The 20,616-nt window shown below is 25.8% G+C and overlaps 1 protein-coding gene and 1 pseudogene across 1 annotated transcript; both read right to left on the bottom strand.

Moving 5' to 3' along the window:
* Positions 1 to 688: 688 nt before the first annotated feature.
* LOC149058552 (uncharacterized) lies at positions 689 to 1,735 on the bottom strand (annotated as a pseudogene).
* A 2,717-nt stretch (positions 1,736 to 4,452) lies between these two features.
* On the bottom strand, positions 4,453 to 5,971 carry LOC149058551 (uncharacterized). The gene is made up of 6 exons (XM_089221658.1): positions 5,765 to 5,971; positions 5,454 to 5,603; positions 5,284 to 5,377; positions 5,106 to 5,176; positions 4,889 to 5,066; positions 4,453 to 4,806 (listed from the first exon to the last, which is right to left on the bottom strand). Exons 1-6 carry the CDS (start codon positions 5,969 to 5,971, stop codon positions 4,535 to 4,537), a joined length of 972 nt encoding a protein of 323 aa, XP_089077784.1. The 3' UTR covers positions 4,453 to 4,534.
* Between the last annotated feature and the right edge of the window lie 14,645 nt (positions 5,972 to 20,616).

Raw genomic sequence — 20,616 nt, 5'->3', positions numbered from 1 at the left:
GTGACTTTGGTACGATGAAGATTTACACCTTTACAAATTTTTGAATCGTGGAAAATGTCTTTAAGTAAAGGAGTTAAATGGTCAATGGTGTGTAGAGCAACATTGTGTTCTGCTAAAAATGCGGCTAATTTGATTTCAGAGATTTTAATATTATTTTCTAAAATTTCATTTTCGTTACTTTTAGTAAATGACAATAACAGGGATTTTGATCCTCGTAAACTTTTGACATTTGTTGAATGTTTAATACTTTTTGCATGTTTCTCAATCTCACTTTTGCCACACATGATTTCAACATTACATGCAATACACTTGCATTTGGTTGGTTCAGATTTTACTTCTCTCAATCATAGTTTATATTTCTCATCTGATAACCACTGTTGTTGAAATTGTTTTTTTCTGTATTCTCTATGACATTCTTCTTTTGAGAGTTCATTTCTCATTGCTCGTTTTTTTTTTTTTGGGTGTACTACATCCGTCTTTAGGGTCATCTGGATCAGAATAATCCATATTAATGTCTTAAACAAACGATTATGAATAATAACTATAAGCAATAAGCATTACTTAAAACCATTGTGGTGAGTTTATTGAGATTTGAGATACAATTATTTGTGAACTTGATACTGATAAGTGATAATTGATAACTGATTAGTGATAACCATTTTGTTATGTCTTTTGTGATTACCACGGATTAATATACTGGATACGCAACGATGCATTTTATCACTGCTTTTTTTGAGTCATTGTCCTTCTTCGACTGCGGCATGACACCTAGCGCTAATGAATGAAAATATGAACTAAGACAGTTTCACCACATGATAATTACTTATTATTGTATACCATAATATTGTATCAATATTACATTATTACATTATTCCATATTTATATTAATTATATTTTAATTTAAAAGTTAAAATTACATTTTAAAATTGTGATTTGTAAATAGTTTATAATATTTAAAATGTTTATAATGTTTATATTCTTCATATAAATATAAAAAAAAACTAAATATTAATTAAATACTACAAACAATTTTTAGAGTTTGAAAATGATTAATGAGGAACTAGTTTTGACAATTTTTTCTTCACTTTGTTCGTAGATTTTATTTTTTTATTACTCATCCAAGTGAATTGTCTCATTCGCATGGTTAAATATGACACAAAAATAAACTGAACTATATCATGTTTATGTTCATCACAAGGAAATGGAATTAAATAATTCTTGTTAAAAAAATGGTCTATAGTGTCATCAAAAGCATTTGGGCTTTGAGCATTAAGAGCAAATGAATTTTCAATTTGTCTTAGCAAAACATAAAAGCCACTATCTGGTTGTGTTAAATAACCTCGAGACTTAAGGTTTGTTAATTTAGCTGCAGGTAAGTTATTAATACAATCATTATTTTTAATTCCTGTTAGGCAAAGTTGACATTTTGTTTTCTTACTAAGTCTTCTTGCCAAATACCTTAAAAATACAAAAATTATACATTTAACTATCTATAAACAAAATCAAATTAGTATTCAAAAATAAAATTAATATTTACCCTGCAAAATAATATACAACACAATTAAATGTTGTATCATCATTAAAATTGGTTTCTCTAAATACATCATCCATGTCCCATTTTCCTTCCTCAACTACTTTGTCAATATAATTTTTTAGTTTCTCGGACAAATGATTCATCATTTTCTTTAATTGCATTTTTCAACTCAGTTAAAGTTATTGATGGTGTATAATCCATATCTACATTTTTAAAGTGGGTAATAATATGTTTAGAATTATCATACAAATATTATTACTAACAATTCAAAATTAAATTAAATACCATCAATAACTGTACAGTTAGCACTTTTTGGTGGTTTTACTAATGAACAAACAGACAATAATTTGTAAAGTTGAAGAAAAGTAGGTGTAGTTGGGTGGTCATTTGGCCCAGAGGTTTGTCGTATTATACCAAAAAATTTCTGAAATTTAGTATCAATTAATCATATACGATAAATAAAAATGTTAAATTAACAAACTTACATAATTATTAATTAACTAGTACAAGAATAACATACATATACCTTAGTATTATATAATAAATATATATTGCTTTGAGCTTTGATAAATTGTTATTGCATTAAAGAGTTAAATATATAATTATAGTTACTCACTTCTAAACTATCTTGATTTAGTTTTGAAGTCAAAACATAAGTAAAGCTACAATCTTCAAGTAAAAATGATACTAAATCAATTGTAGACTTTAGTGTCAGCCTTAAAGATTCAGCAGTAGTTTTAGTGAGGAATTCTTTTTCTTGTATAATACCATCTTCTAGATTTTTTTCCCATTCGTCTAACCATTGAAGATTCTGTTTTAAAACCTTCAAAAATAAATAAGTGTATAATATTTTTTTACTATTAGCTATATTTGATTGAATGTAAAAAATACCTAGGTACCTAACACAATTTGTATTTAACCCTTAAAGTATTTAACCACACAAATTTGGAACACATATAAACACAGATTTTTATAAGTAGAAATTAAGAAATTTACACAAACATAGATACATAGAAATTAGATGATCATAAAGTGTCTAACTAACAAAAATGCCACAAACATGCAACAATGCAACATAAAAAAAACCTCTAAATCGTTGCTGTTTTTCCTAATTCCTTCTGCTGGAAATTTTCTATTCAACACATCAAACATATTATTCATCCTAAGTGTAAAATTCTGTGTTTCCAATGAATCCTTAAGATCATTAATATTTTGTTCTCTGTAAAATTGGAGGCCTACTGCCATGGAATTACTAAATACCTATATTTATACATAGCATAACATAAAAATTATAGATACATTTTAAAATATTTATTTATAATATAGATATACCTAGAGGCTAGAAGTAGATAATAGACACAAGTTTTTACAAAATAAATTAATAAAATACCTGTGTAGCTAATTTTACTTTCATTTTCGTCATATTGTTTAATTCTATATGTTGCCTTGTAATCTTAGGGCATATTTTTAACATTGATTTTGTATCACATTTCAATACTTGACTGTAATGGTCCCATTTGATGCTAGACTTTGATGGATGTATCTAAACAAATTGTTACATTTTTTAAAGTAAAATATTTTTCTAAGTATCAATTATGATAATTAAAGGTTTAAGGTTTACTTATTATTTACTTTTAATTGCTTATTTTGAAATAAACGATTTCTAACGTTTTTTATTGCATGCGGGGCATCAGAAAATACATATATTTTTCGATTCTCATTAAATGGATTTTGGAAATAGTTTTTGAACTCTGTTTTATTACCAGTTACATTTAATATTTTTAGCATAGTTTTATTGGTTGAAGCTCCATCACAAGTAAGGGCAACCACTTGTAAACCAGCATTCTCTAATAAAATAATTGCTTTAACAACTAACTGTGCTAAATCAATACCTATGATAATAAACATAAAAAATTTGATTTAGATAATATTATAGTACCTATATCTATATTGTTACAAATTTTAACTTAATAAGTAATAACATAATATTAGTATTAATATATTATACATAATAGCTACTTAAAATAATTTAACCTTTAACTGGTCCCTTAGACGCAAAGACAGCTATGGGCTGAGTTACGTCATCTCCTAAACTTTTCCACATGAAAACTAATCCATGATCCGCTAATTCTGAACTATTAACCTTGTTTTCTATTTCACCTCCAAAATCTTCTAACCCGCTGTATGTTAATGTTCTTGTTTTTACGTTAATGCTAGTCCTTAGGAATATTTCATCTAATAATAAAACGCCTGTTCTTTGTTGTTGAGTTTTATTAGAAAACTTTTTCTTTAACAACTTAAAAAATGAATTATCAAAACCACATTCACTTTTAAAGGCCAGTAAATGTTTTCGAATAGTGTTTACACATGGCAATGGTAAAATATTTTGATCACGTAAAAATTTGTATCCGGAAGGGGATCTATACAAAACATAAATACAACATGTGAAAATCAACTTATAATCTAATATCTACTATCTAGTAATATTTAAAACTATAGATCCAAATTGTATTTTATAGTATATAATATTTACCGTATTTGAAATAATAAACATAGAATCATCCAACTTTCTGAGTAGTGTCTATTTTTTGGATTTTTGTACTTAGCTGCAGCAAATATCTCATGAATTAATTCAGATTGGCATTTTGGAATTCCGGAATCTTCAATACGCTTTGTTAATTCATTACTTGACATTTCATTTATTTTATTTTGTAATAAATTAAGATCAAATTTTAATTTAATGATTTTATTATTTGACCTCAATACTTGTTGTCTATTTTTTTTTCGTATACTTCTAAGGTTTTGAAAATGTAATTTTTTACTTGGTGAAAAATAAATTTTAATAGACTTTTTATTTTTTAGTTGGGTTTGCTTCTTTTTTATTGAATACAATAACCGTTTGCACCATAGACAACAAGAACTAGAACTAAAATTAATTAACTAAATAGAACACTACTATATTATTTTTGTAAAAATGTCTACTGAATACATTAGATAGATTTACCTATTTTCTGGTAATATTTTAGAACAACTTGAATGCTTCCAAAACCCATTAATATTTTGATACTGATGGCCAAACGATTCTTTTATATCAGGATAATTATTTACTGGAACAGCTCCATAACATACATTCAAAGAATCAAGAGTTTTAATTATACTTTCTACATTTTCTATAGTTGTATTTTCAGTTGGATGAGATGTTGAGGGAAATAGTATTTGTTTTTGTTCATTAGTTATATTTTCATTAAAAACATGTATGATGAGTTCTGAATCTATAAGCAATTATAAATTTAAATTTAAAATAGATAAATTCAGAGTTTTATGGTTAGTTATATAGCAACAAGTTTTATTTACCTTGAGTAACTATTAATTCTTTCTCAATACTATGTTGGTAATTTATATTATAATTTGACAGTTTAAAAAATGAAACTGTTAACTTTTTATTCAACTCGTTCATCGAAATATCCTTAAACCACTTAGTAGGAAGTTTAACATTATTTTGTTTGTCTACTAGGACATAAAATATAGGCTCCTATAAAATTGAAAACATTTTTAAATATATTTTCTAAACAAATGAGGTGCCTGCTGTAGGGTATATATTACTCATATTCTTATGTGTTTTATAAATTGACATATTATTTTCTTAAATATAATTAAATTACATTTTAGGTATGTGTCAATTTATTATTAATTATTATAATTGTTGATATTATAGTATGTTATTTTAATAAAAGCTACATTACAACTACTAACCTCTACAAATGAAGTACTTTGATTGCTTGTACTTGCTTCAGTAGAAATAGTAGAATCACTAATATCCATTTTATGAGTAAAAACATTTACCTAAGTTAAATTTTATTAAATACATTTTTCTAATATTTTTTTTAATACAAAAGTTAATTTTAAATTGTATATTTACATATGAGTTATTTTCATCCAACCAGGATTTCTGTTCTACAATTGGCACGGTACTGAACTTTTGATTTTGATTATCTTCACAACTTTTTATCAAATTTAACATTACCATTGGTACTGCACCTTTCTTTAAGCGAGGCTTTTTTAAACATATCTTGAGATATGTTAAAAGTAAAATTAATGAAATATAAAGTAATATAAAAATATACAGACTTTAATTCAATTATATAGTTAGGCAATACTTAATAGATTTATTCAAATTAGTAGTCATAGATGCATAAATCTTATAAATTGTAATGTTTAATCAATACTTACCGAGTACTTATTAGTCCCTTGTCCTGACACCCAGGTGTCAATTATATCTTCTTTAAGAAAGTGATCACCACAAATCCTTGACCTTTTATTTAAAGTCTTACCAATTACTCTTTCCCATTTTTCATGGGAGGCTATTGGAACACTAAACCTAGATTTAGAATTTCCTAAACAATTTTCAATGCAACATTTATCTAACCGAGGCGGCATGTTGATAGAAAATAATATATATTAGAATAAAAAATATTGGTCAGTTGCCTATTGCATAATATTATCTTTGATTTATTAGGTTATATTGTTAACACAGATTCAATTAAAATATAATCTCAAACCTTTGTGATTATTAATATATTAATCCATGATGATTATTATTATATTATGCTAATAGAGCTTACACAATACAGACTTTTTTTATAATATAATATATTACTATATATTTTCATGTGATAAAATCACGAATTAAAAATACGCGGGAATTAGTTTGTAAATACTACACACGATCGCGCTAGGAATCTTACCGCAACGTGAGAAGGTCAGTGCTTCACTTATCACAGGTTCGTTGCGTATCCAGTATATTAATCCGTGGTGATTACCAATTACTGATAAATGATAATATTGAGTACCTAAATAATTATTGTATTTAATATATATTATATATTTTTTTTAAATTTTCACAATTGTTTAAATTCCCACATATGGGTGATTTATTTAAAAATTTCCCTTTGTCCCTTTTACAAAATTTTATGATAGAATTGGGACGGGTACAGTTTTCCCGATTTTGATAACAACTGATAACATCGAACCTGATAAGAACGAAAAAAAAGGCTCTTGCCAACCTATAAAAGTTAGCACAAATCCGAATTCCCGCATCGTTAACCAGCAATTATATAAAAAATAAAAATATCAGTTTAATACCAATAGTGATTTTTCGAAAAATTCATACCAAGAAATTTAGTCTTCTATAAAATAAAACCCTGTTTAGTTATATTTTAATCAGTGAAGTTAGGCTTTAATCATTATACATTTAAATTTTATTTTAATTCATTGATCAATGTCCAATTATCTTAATAAATTATTTTAAACTTTATATTATGATTTAGATTCATTTTATAAGCAATTTGGCTTTTAAAATCGTACTAAAGGTTACCATTGTATTATAATATATTATATTATTATAATATTGTAATCTTTTGATTGAAGTGCAGCTAATATTAGAGAATGTATTTAAACTTACTGAGCTATAATAATTAAATTGTGTATGCAAATTTGAATATGCCAAACAAAACTAATTACTATTTAGTCATATTTATTAGAAATGTATATAATTTATTTTAATTTTTAAAAACATAATTAACTATGGTAGTGTAAAAATATTATTAAATTCTTCATAGGCTTAAATTATGGATTATATATTTTGTTAATCAGTGGTTGAATTGGAAAAATAAATAAAGGTGGGCTCTAAATGAAGTTTAACAATTAAGCTAATCAATTTAATAGTAACCCTATTCCTTGATGAATATAATAATGGGGTACGCTTTAATTTGAAGAAAAGATGAAGAGTAGCTCAGTCCCTCCCGCGTCCTCCCCCAATTCAACCACAGTTGTTAATTAAATAAAGGTAGCATAGCCAATTAGAAAAAATTTAGTAAAACAATATATTATAGTATTCATACATCCAGTAATTGAATTTTCATGAAATACATTTTATTTGTTTATTTGTAACTTTATAATAACATACATTTTTGTGTGATAAACTTTACTATTCTATTTATTTATTTATTTAATAGATATCAAACGTTAAAATAATTTTTGCTATATTGATAAGTAACAATAAAATTGTTAGTAATTTCTTATATGTTAATAGTTTTTAAAATATTTTATAAACAAAATTATTTTTTGAGACAAGTATTTTTGTAGATAATAGATAAATATAATTTAAATTATAAACTAAACTTGTAATAGGTGTTGTTTATATTATAACAAAATGGTAAATTGCTATGTGCTACAAGCATTTTTTTTTACTTATTTATCAAATTTATAATAACTATAATATTTATGTACATATTCTTATTGTGTAAAATTGTTAACATAATATGAATTATAGGTATCATGCTTTTTTTAGTTGGTAAAAAAATGAAAAAAATGATATTTATTTTCTTTAAATTTTATATACCGAGTTATATTTTTAATTGTTATATAAATTATATAGGTATTGTATTTTCTTTATAATATTACCACAGTAATAATATTATTACATTGTAAGTAATTATTTTTATTGTTTTACGTAAAATCATATTTTGTTTTAAATACGAGTATTTAATATTTTCAAAGTGTTACATTTAATTACTTTTCTAATTGTTATCTAGTGTTATATATTTTATTTTCCTTGTACTATTCCCTAAAGCGATATTAGATATTAAGTATTTATTTTGATTTTTTGTAATAAATCATATTTGGGTTTTTTAACATTTTTAAATTATTACATTTAATTAATTATTATGTTGTGTTCCTGGTAATTTGTTTGCCTATACACTGTTACATAGGTGGTAACTATAATATAATACTGCATGTACAAAATCTATTAGCTTATACATTTTTCTAGTTTTTCAATATAACTAATTATCTTAACATTAATTATGAATGTTCAAATACCTACTGTGTTAAGACTAGGTTAAACTGTCCAATGACTGATGTTTTAAAACTGAACTTTGTGTTATTTTTAATGTGTATGATTCAGTATCCTTTCAAATGTGTTTATTATTATGTATTATCCATATATTTTGGAAAATAAATTAATAATACTGAATTTTTGAACAAAATATTAAGTTCAACTAGTCCTTAATTGTTAAATAACTGGAATAGTTATCCTAACTTGTTGTCTAACATGAATTTATAATAAATAAGTACTTATAAAATAAGCATCTAATTATCTTAACATCAACAATTGTGTTTAAGAATCCCATTATAAAAATGTAACTATTTTAGATACTTAAAAAAAAAAAATGTAATCTGCAATGTAACGTTTACGACTCATGGCCATTGTAACCGATGTCTTTTGATCGATAAAAAAAAAATGTAACTATAATGGATTGAAGAACACAACAGAAATAGAAGATATTCTAAACTAATATTTAGTATAATAAAATAATATACAACCTATACAGAGTGATTTTTTAAACATGCTCACCTAATTTGTATACATTTATTCAAATTCTGATTTTTGAATTTTTAAATATGCTTGAAAACCATATCTCAAATTTGAGATTTTTGTACCACTTAAGAATGATCCTGTAACAGACAACAGTACAAACTTCTGTTTTTTCAAAACTTTATTTGCTACTTATTATTCAGCAGACATTTATTGATGTACTTATCTAAATAAAAATTTAGTTGTTCTTAAGTACCTACTATGTATTAATTGGATTAAGTAGCTACTAGTTATCAGTGTTAGATTAAATTAAGTTAACCAATAAGTAATAACCCTGTGTGGCTGTGTCCTGTGATCTATAATAAGTATATTATTATTGCTTTACAAATTAGAATTAAACACTAATTATATATTCTAATTACCATAATTCAACATTTCAATACCTAGTATAGCAGTATGAGCATAAATAATAATTAATAATAATTGTATTGTGGAATAATTTAATTACTATTCAGTATTCATTCTTTTTTCGTGGTTATATTTAGAACGCAAGTACGCAACTAGAATGCAACAAATATTTTACTTTTGAGTTTTTGATACCTACTCAGTTTATGTATTTTATTAGGTACATATTAAACATTAAAATAAATTAATGTACCTATCGTACGTATAATAAAAAATAAAAATTCGTTATTAGAATTAAATTAGTAGGTACCTAGGTGGCTAGGTAGTAAGGTATGTAAAATAGACCTCAAACATAGACACTGAGAATAGAATGATCGAGAATCAACAAAACAAACTACAGTTACGTTGTTGGATTAAGATTAACATAGGTGCCTATCTACTGTTAAATACGTTTTATAATATTCAGGGAAGGTAATAGTTTTGTGATGTAATCGTGCAATAAACTAATAAATATAATAATATGTGAATATTAAAATGCAATTTCCACTAACTTTCAAAAATTATCATAGTGTGCAGTGGCACCGAACTAATTTTTTTTAGGTGTGGCAATGGACATTAATTTATATCCACCCACCTACCTCTATGCAGTATGAAACCTAAGCCATGGGGGGCAAAGCCACCACCACCCCAAAGACACTACAGATTTTTTAACTTGGAAAATATAATTTTCATAAATAAATACCTATATATTATTTACTGCATTTTTGCATTATTTCAGTAGGCTACCCCTTTATAAATGTACACACAAAAAGTGGGGGTAAAGTCTATGTACAGCAAAGCTAGTCGAAATAATCCTTCAATTTCAAACTTTGGGGGTGGTTTCCAATGTAAAAGTGAACATCCTTGGTGCATTATAATGGTCAAAAGTTAACATTTTCCAACAATTTTCAAAAAAATGGAGAAAAACAAAAAAAAAATGAGCAAAACCATTTTTCGACCAAATCGGTTTACTTATATGGTTGCAATTCAAAAACTAACCACTTGAAATACTTGAAATTTTCACCAAATGTTTATGTTAGTATTATCTATATACAGTTTAATTTTCAAAATGCTTTGACTTTTTTTGAGTTATTTATAGACCACTGAAATTTTCGATTTTTATGATAATTTTTTTTTGAAGGGTCAGTAAAAAAATTTTGGATGACCAAAAAAACTTGAAAATTTAAAACAAGGTTCCTCATGAGTTATTCTTATTGTAGCTAAAAAAAATTAAAAATCATTAGAGACAATTTTTTTTTATAAGCGTTTATAGTTGAAATTTTTACGAAATCTGCGAAAATGCGAAAATTTGCAAGTAATTTTGAAGTTGAAAAATTATAAATTTTTTTGCGTTTATAACTAAGGATTAAAAATACAACACTAAGTTTTCTATAAGTTTTTCTTCAAGTAGCTATAGAGAAAACTCGAAGCATCATTAAAGGAAAAATTTTAAGTGCTTTTGAATTTTAAATTTTTACGAAATAGCGTAACGATAACGATTTATCCTCAAACCAGGTATATGTTATATGTATATGTATGATATAAGGTATTATAAATTATGATAACTACATGCAATGTTTTTGGAAAAATTGATTAACTATGCCTTATGCAAAATGCGTCCTAAAATATTTGTTTCAAAATAGAATATATGACAATATTTAAATATAATATATCCTAGATTGACAAATCATCTCCGTTCAGAATCGTTTTTCGTATACAATGATACCTATTATTGCATTCAAATTTAACCTACCCTAGTCAGAGGTCCACCCCACCCACTAATGTACAGCAGAGCGACATCCACTTACCCGCTTTTTTCTAGTTACTAAAATATATTAATTTATAATTTTTTGGAGATGAGTGTTCAGTTTATGTGGCTGAACGAGGGGGGTGCAGAAGTCCCCTGTCCAAGTTTAAAATGTGCACTCCCAAAAAGGGGGAAAGTTACTGGCCATCGTCATATGAAAGTATACCAAAAATGATGAAAAAATACCCTTTAAATAGTTGGTCTAACTTTTTTATTTTTAAATTATAGGCAATTAACTTTTTTTATCAAAACTAACCTATCGCTCATTTGTTTATATATCTTAAAAACTTTTCAACATTTTGACTTAATTTTGGTATTACAATAATGTTTTCTTTTTATCCTGTTAGAAAAATGTCTACCAGAAGTAGTGCTTCGATTTCCACATATTATATAGGTAGTATCTTTTTTTTAGCAAATTGGATCCAGGTGGTACTTAAAGAAAGTAATTTTTTGATTCTCTCTTATTTAACGCCACAGTAAAAAACCACTGAAAAATTACAAAAGAACTGGATTTCAATTTTGCTTTGAAAAAAATCTTTATTTATCACCATAGAAACGAATAATATTTAAATATCAAATAAAATAAAATATTCTTTCGTCCGCTCAGAATCGTTTTTTTATCGAATGTAATCATTGCATTCAAATCGAATACTGTAAGACTACACTATCCTGTCCGAGGACCGAAGGGACGATGGACAAACTTTCTACACCGCAATGCTGACCTATTCTTTTTAATTTTAAATCTATTTCAGTGTTACATAAACTACAATACTACATAGAACATACACGCAATTAAACAAGCAATGTGAAAATGATTATTATTAAATGGAAAAAAGTTATCATTTACTAATTAACTCGTAGTAAATATTAAATTATTTGGAGTACCTACCTAATCCTTTTAAAAATTCAAATGTTTGATAAAAAAAATGTTTACTTTTTCAAATTAATAAATCGGCAGGACCTAGGATCGACTGGAAGTTTTTTGAGGACATGGTGAAATGTGCGGATATATTTTATTATAATGGTTAATATATATTCGTGGAGATCATGAAATTTTTATTTGAATTAAATTAAAAATAATTATATCTACCAATTTTATTCATCTAATAAAAACATTGTCTACAATATTAACTGTAGACATAGCTACACAGTTTAACACATCCATGTAGTCTTGTGTAAACTACTTTTGAAAAGTGTTTGGAATAAATACTCGAATACTTATGAAAGATATATTTTATATTTTGATTTGTGTCACTCTATTCTTTCAAGGGCTACAACAAAGATTGTTACCAATTCATAAATATTAAATATTGAGCGATATATAACAAATAGTTTGAAAAGTGAACAAATTTCAAATAAATATAATTTTCATTCAAGCAAAATCATGTTAAAATATTTAGTTCTCATTTTGATCATTTAATTTTGTTAACCTATAAATTGTATTAGGTACCACTATAAAAACAAAGTATGTATGTTGTATATATTTTACATTAGCAGTTATTTTTTTTTTATAAATGTAATATGAAAACTAATGGGATGAATGGTGTGGTGGTGTGAGGGCTTTGCCCCTACGGGTCAGTGAGCTTTTCACTATTTGTGCACCCCAAAAAATATTGGTCTAGTTGCGCCAATGAATTTGGCATTAGACGTTCTTTTCATCACACAGTATGGTAAAAATTAATTTAACATGATAAATGTTTATTCTAAAATGTTGTTGTGTGTTGAGGTATATGTTTCATTACTCATAAACTTAATGTTTATTTTAATCGAACTTAATTTTCAATAGCTTATGATTACATTCTATAATTCTCAAGCACTGTACTAAGGGGTGGCGAGGGAAGGCTTTAGTCCTCTCTAAAAATGGTCCAACCCAAATAAACCAAATATAAAAAATATAACATAGCCCCACATGTTATTTTTATAATAGATAAATTATTATTTTTAAATACTTATAAAATATATTTTTTAATTTTTAAAAATTAACAAGTATTTTATTTATTTATTAGTTAGTTTATTAAGTAATTACTAAAAACAATAATTTAATTTATATTGATCAAACAAAAGTAAAAAGTACCTATAATTCAATCATAAAGGATCATCATGTTATAAAACTAAAATTAAATATACTTTAATTTGTACATCATTTTTAAAGTTGTTATTTGAAGTCTGTATTTAAATATTTCCTTATTTACATAAAATAAAACAGCCTTTTAGCCATATAGGTAACATTATTAAAACATTGTACCTACAATGCATATATTATCTATTGAGAACTTAGAATTTAAAAAATTTGGTATAGTGTTATAAAATTTAAATGTGTGGTATATGTTAAAATAAATTAAATTATATAATTAAGTAATCTTTTTTGTTTTTGAAAAAAATAATGCATAAAATGTATCTGCTCAGCTCAGAATCCCTTGAAAAAAAAGTTTAGTGCCAATGTGTCATTATACTATTATAGTTAAGTACAGTATAGTGTAGGAATATTGCAAGAATTTGGATTTGTTTTTTAAATTACTGTATTATTTTGATTATTCTGTTTATTAAACACAAAAGAAATTCACTATATCAATTAATTATTTTATTATCATTGTAGCAAAAGAAAGGTAATGTGTTTAGTGCTGTATATTAAGTATGTTTTTTCTAGCAAACTGTATAATATAATAAATAAATAAATATATTTATTGTAGAAACAGTAAAAAATATAAAGGAGAGAATACATTTGATATTTCCAATTTGTTCAGCACTTGGACCATTAGAACTCGATATTTTTCAGATATTAAATCCCTTAAAGTACCATCTGCTAAAGAAAGTGATGTAGCATGTGATCATAATCAATGTATACAAACAAATCTAACAAATTTTATATACTTATACAATTAAAGCAATTATAATATTTAATATGCCTTATTATACCATTTATTTTGTAATTTGTAGTTAGTATATTGATAACCATTAGTTATAATTGATAAGCGGTAGTTAGGTTTTTAGATATTTTAAAGGCGAATAAAAAGGATTTTAGTATTTTTATGTTGGCAAAGTTGGTCGGGTAAAAAAAAGCAATATCTTATGCGGGAATTTTATTTTTTCAATGTTGGCTAAACTGATCTCCCGAATTTTGATTTTGATGATATCTGCTGTTATCAAAATCGGGAAATCTGTACCAGCCCCGATAGAATTTACCCGCGCCGTGGGAATTTCCCACACACCTGGCAACACTGACCCATGGGACAGCGTTTCCGGGTACCTACTAGTTCTCCCGGAAGCGAAATTTTAAAACATGTCACGGCGCATTTACCATCCGACTATCTTATCACATACAAGATATATGATAACAAGTTGACATTGATAACAAATTTGAATTTTGTTAATTACAGTGCTAATACTGCTAATTATTGTTAATTAATAATTTTATTTTCCCTTTACAATTATTAGTTATTACAATACAATTAATAATAACAATATATTAATATTATTAATCACTTAATAATTAATATGTATTATATAGGTAAAAATTAAATTTGATGTCTATAAATATGTACCTACACGGAACGTTAACATTTCCACGAATATCTTTAGCGTGGATTTATTTAATTAAATTCTATATAAATACGGGGTGCTATTTATAAACTATTCACTATTATTTAATTATTTAATATCACGATTACACGATTGTGTAATAGGTACAAATGAATATATTTTAAGTGCTGTTCTACTATTATTCATTATTATTTATTTGATTTTGGTCTTTAGTCATTATAGACAATTAGACATTGGTAGTTTAGTCAGTTTAGTGTCAGTCTGTAGTACTCTGTCAGTCATGGCTAAATAATATTATAGCAATTAAAGCATTTAAAAGTAAGTAAAACCTATAATAATTTATAATAATATTCAAAATATAACAGTTATTTAAGGGATTGAATTAACAAAATACTTTTACACATATTATTATAAAAATGTTAAAATAATATAAAGGTAAATATAAATATATTTTTTATATATAAATAGTAAAATTAAAATTTAAAGCTAGTTATTACATATTAATTACAGTCACAGTAATTTAATGCTATAGATTAAATTAGCACAAACCAAAAAAATTACTTGCAAATTTTCGTGATTTTGACATAGTTCGTAAAAAAGGTTAGGTTTAAAAATTTAAAAATAAAATAATAAAATACAATAATTGTTAGATATAAAAAATTAATGGTATATAAATATTAAATATAAGTTAGTGACCTAATGTGTCAATACATGTAATTTGGCATATAAGTAAAAAGCTTAGTTTAATATTATAATATTTCAAAAATTCAGTATAATAATATAATATGTAAAAAATTTAGTGTAATAATATAAGTAATGTGTCAATACGTTTTGTCAAAAATAAATAATAGGTATAATGGGAACTAATTATTTAGCACTATGTGTCGCTCCTAATCTTTTGTTTTGCTCAACACAATAAGATAAATTGTGTGGCATTTTTGGTTTTGGGGTATGTGGCAGAACACTAGAATTAGGTTGGCTCCCATAGCTGTGTTCTGGAATGCGTTTCCACTTAGGAACCTTTCCTGCAGCTAAATTTTTTCTTCCTTTAATTTCAGTTGTACGTCTGGATCTTGCTGTAGGTTGTGTACCAATGTGCTTGTTTCCAACCAATTTAAGTTTCTTGGAAGTTGGATCAAGACCAGAATATTTACCAAATGTCATCATAGCTGATAGTAGACTAGCATGTGTCTTTACATTTTTCTTAAATGAATTACTCATTGCTTTAATTCCAGGTGTAAAGTAAGTTTCATCTGATTTTATTACGTCTCTCATTTTTTGTACCATCTCATCAAACATTTGTAGACCATTACTAGCAGTTTCACTTTCATTGTTTTCCATGTTGTCATTTTCTTCCATTGTAACATCATTGGCTATTGTATCTTGAACACAATTTATATTAATATTTTGTTTTATTTCGTTTTCAGTATTTACTGATATGGATTGAGGTTGCTTTAGAATTGAACCATACCACCCATTTTCAATGTAATTAACAAAATTCAAATTTGTTATCAATGTCAACTTGTTATCATATATCTTGTATGTGATAAGATAGTCGGATGGTAAATGCGCCGTGACATGTTTTAAAATTTCGCCTCCCGGAATGTGACAAGAAATGTGATAAAGCTTATACCAAGACACGAGCGTCTGGAGACAGCACCCTCGGAGCAGTTTCCCTTATCACAATACCATTATCACATAACCAACCAAGATACCGGTTACAATGTTTAATACCATTCCTTTGGTTAATACTTTATCAGTATAGTTGATATTAAATTTAAATATTAAATTATTTAAATTATTACCATAACACAGCGATTCCCAACCTCGGGTCTCGACCCAAATTAGGGTCGCAGAGGTTTTTATGGAGGGTCGCGAAATTATGATTTTTTTTAATGGGGGGGGGGGGGGGGGGTCACCAAAAGTTAAATTAAAAATATTAGGGTCACGTTTACAGTGGCGTGCCCGTGAAATTTCAATGGGGGGGATATATTTTATAAATTTTTTGGTAAAAGTACTTTTAAATTAATTATGGTTATCCAAATACAAAAATTGATAAACATTATATGTTCATTCATGCATAATGAGTATCATTCTACAATTAGAATTAATTTAAATAGCCACACACTATTCACTATTGTTTAAATAAAATGACAAAATTAAACTAAAAACATTTATAACCTTTATTAAAATATTTAATATACAAAAGAAAAAGAATTCTTAAAAACAACTTAATTATTCAAAACAAAAATTTAACCGCCTAGATTTTGTACTCATCTCATTAATGGCTTCATCAGTATTTATTTTAATGTCTCGATGAATGTTCATCAGAGCTAAGCCGTTTAATCTTGCTTGTCCAATAGAATATATAAATGTTTATAAATGTCTATGGTAATATACTAATATCTAATAAGTTGAAGTCAACAAAAAAAAGTCAATGGGGGGATATAACCCCTAACCTCCCCCCCCCTTGGGCACGCTACTGCACGTTTATAAAAGGTTGGGAACCGCTGGCATAACAGCATAACTTGTATAACAAAATATACATAATTATTTTGTCATGATTATTAGTTACTACAAATTACAATACAATGACAAAACAGGACACATTAAATTTAATTTAATAAGGCACGTTTCCCTATATTTTTACTATGAAATACATAATTTGTGCTGATGCTTCAGCAAAATCTTTTATTATGAAAACCAAAGGGCATACTGGATATTTTTCCTGCACCAGGTGTTTCGCAGAGGGTGAACATATTGGCAGTACTTGTTTCCCATTTAAAGATAGTAATTCTAGAGAAAGAACACATGAAGATTATTTTAACAAAAATCAAGAAGAACACCATGTAGGTGATTCATTATCAGACTTGATACGCATTCCGGATTTTGATATGGTAAAGTCATTTCCCTTAGATTATATGCACCTAGAGTGGCATTAGGAGTTATGAGGAAACTTATTCATTTTTGGTTGCACAAAGGTCCTTTGACTGTACGTTTACCAAGTTGGAAAATTAAAAAAATTAGTACAAATTTAATGTGTCTCAAATCTGCAATAACTAGTGATTTTGTACGAAAACCAAGACTAATTCAAGATGTTGGTCATTGGAAGGCTACTGAGCTTCGTCAGTTCTTGCTATATACTGGACCACTTGCTTTGAAAAATGTACTTAATGATAAAGTGTATGATCATTTTATGGTTTTGAATATTGCATTGACTATTTATTGAGTCCAAATATTAATGACAAATTATTGAATTATTCCGATAAACTTTTAAAGCATTTTGTTAAAAAATTTGAAGACATTTATGGTTCAAAATATATATCTCATAATGTTCATGGTTTGATACACATATCTAAAGATTATAGCCAATTTGGCCCTCTTGATTTTTGTTGTTGTTTTTCTTTTGAAAATCATATGGAAGTTTTAAAAAAAATGGTAAGGAAACATCACAAGCCACTTGAACAAGTGATTCGGCGATATGATGAACAGATACAAAATCTCATTATGGAATCTATAAGTGAACAACACAATAAAAGCATTATTTTTAATTATGAGCATAATAATGGACCTTTATTGGAAACTGCCAGTGGTCCGCAATATTTTAAAATCACATTAAATACTAAAATGATTATAAATATACGAAATTCATCAGACATATATGTACTAACTAAGGCTATGGAAGTAGTTAAAATAATTAATATTGCACATTGTATTTTATCTAAGGAACCTATTATAATTGGATATTATTATAAAAATAAAGAATCATTTTATGACAGACCAATTAATTCAGAAAAATTAGATATTTACATTGTGAGCAATTTATCTAATAATTTAAAATGTTGGAAAATAACGGATATTCATAAAAAAAATAATGTTATTTACTTTTGAAAACCAGCAAATTACATTTCCATTATTAAATTCAGAATGTTAAGCCTGAAGTTAAACCAAATGTGTATATAACTGTATAATATATTTTTCCATTATAATTCTTAAAGCAACAAAAAAATACTTCATAAATGCATAATTGTTGATTGATAGGTATAATATATATTTTATAAATGTAGTTACATACTTTCTGTAGAAAATATTTAAGTACTCGAACTAATTCATTTGTGATTTTTATTAATTTAAATTTTTAGAAGTATGTGGTTTGTTGTACATTTTATCCAAGACAATTCAGTGTCGGCTATTCCAAAATCATGGTGGAAACATGGCTATTGTGCTTGGCCAAAAAAAAAATAAGAATACCAGTAAATTGATTGAATCAAAACAAAAACCAAATAAAATTGACTATGAATATTTTAAAGCAAGATTGTTAACAGAAAATCCTATAAGTAATTATGTAATTTTATTAAAAGCCACCATTACAATTAATGTTAAATTAAACTCTATTGTCTTATCATGTTCTAGCTTCTTATAATGAAGCCAGATGTAAAGCATTAAAAGCGAAAAGTACTTCTGATTATAACGGAGGATGTTAAATTCAAATTTAAAACTAAACATAAAAAGAATTATCAAAAATTAAAGAAACCTCCAATTAATGATCCTGACTATAGTTCTGCACCTGAATTTTCTGGTAGGTATATAATGTAATAGTATTAATAAAATTATAAGTTCAAAAATAAGTGTAATATCTAAGTTTTTATTTTAAAGATTCTAGTGATGGTGATTTTGATGACAGTGATAAAGATAAATTGTATAGTCCAAAATGTTTTTAAGTAAGAAACTTATTTTTAAAACCTAAGTTTGATAAAATTATATTTATATTATTATTAATGTTTTGTAATTAATAATAGGTCCAAGTTATAATACTATTGACAATGTTGATAAAAACAAGGAATTCTCTTCAAATAAAGTATCTATTATAGAAGGTATATATATTTTTGATTATAAATGAGTTAATATAATTTATTTATTTGGTACTTTATTTTTCACTAATAAGAAAAATATTATTATAGAGAACATAAACATTATTATAAATAGTCCAAGTGGAAAGTGGAAAGTTCAACCCAATGATATGTCTCCTATATGTAATATTTCTATCAATAAATGTAACAATGATAAAATATTGCAAAATGAACATAAATCTTCTTTGTCCAGGCAATTAAACAATATCAAAAAATGCTTGTTTCCTAATAATACAAGTAAAGTAGTTTTTATCGATATTTAAATAATAACTTATTTAAAAAAAAAATAAACTTGTTCTTCACTAAATCAAGTGTAGAAATATTAATGAATACCTACTGAAATTGTAGTATGATTTAAGTTTATGCCATAAAATCCAGCGCCATCGTTAGGTTTTGCGAGGCCCTGGCAAAATCTTTAAAACTGACCACAATCACGTTTAATAAATTGTTTACTAATCAATTCAAATTAAATGTTATACTTTTATTTTTACATACAAATTAAATATTTAAGAATTCATTTCTAAAAACTATTAAATATTTTTATTTTACACTGTTTAGTAACTAATATTACTAATATTATTGATTTTATTACAATTAAATATCATAATATTATTATTATTATTATTATTATAACAAATATTGTTTAATAAATTATTATATTAGATTTTAAATATATTATAGTTTACAAAAAATATGGTTAAAAGAGCGAGGCCCTAAATAATAAAGAAAACAGCGAGGCCCCGGCAAATGTCCGATTTGCCGGGTTCACGCGACGGCACAGATAAAATCTTTTGTGTAACATCTATAACATTTATTTTCATGCATTTAATTAGTATTTTATAATTTTACATTTCCAAGTTAAGTATCTACAAAATATTATTATATTTTGATCTTTTTAGTTTCAAATACGTCTTTTAAAATCCAATATACAGGGCTGGAAGTACTAAAAACTAATAATAAAGTGACTAAGTGACTAAATGTGGTACTAAAAGTGACCAAAAGTTGG

This window comes from Diuraphis noxia, unplaced genomic scaffold, assembly GCF_037042655.1.
Source record: "Diuraphis noxia isolate RWA-SAM2 unplaced genomic scaffold, SU_Dnox_SAM2 contig0002, whole genome shotgun sequence".
In the NCBI taxonomy this organism is placed as follows: Eukaryota; Metazoa; Arthropoda; class Insecta; order Hemiptera; family Aphididae; genus Diuraphis; species Diuraphis noxia.
The sequence above is the reverse complement of the archived record's forward strand: the minus strand, read 5'-3'. Positions and strand labels throughout refer to the sequence as shown.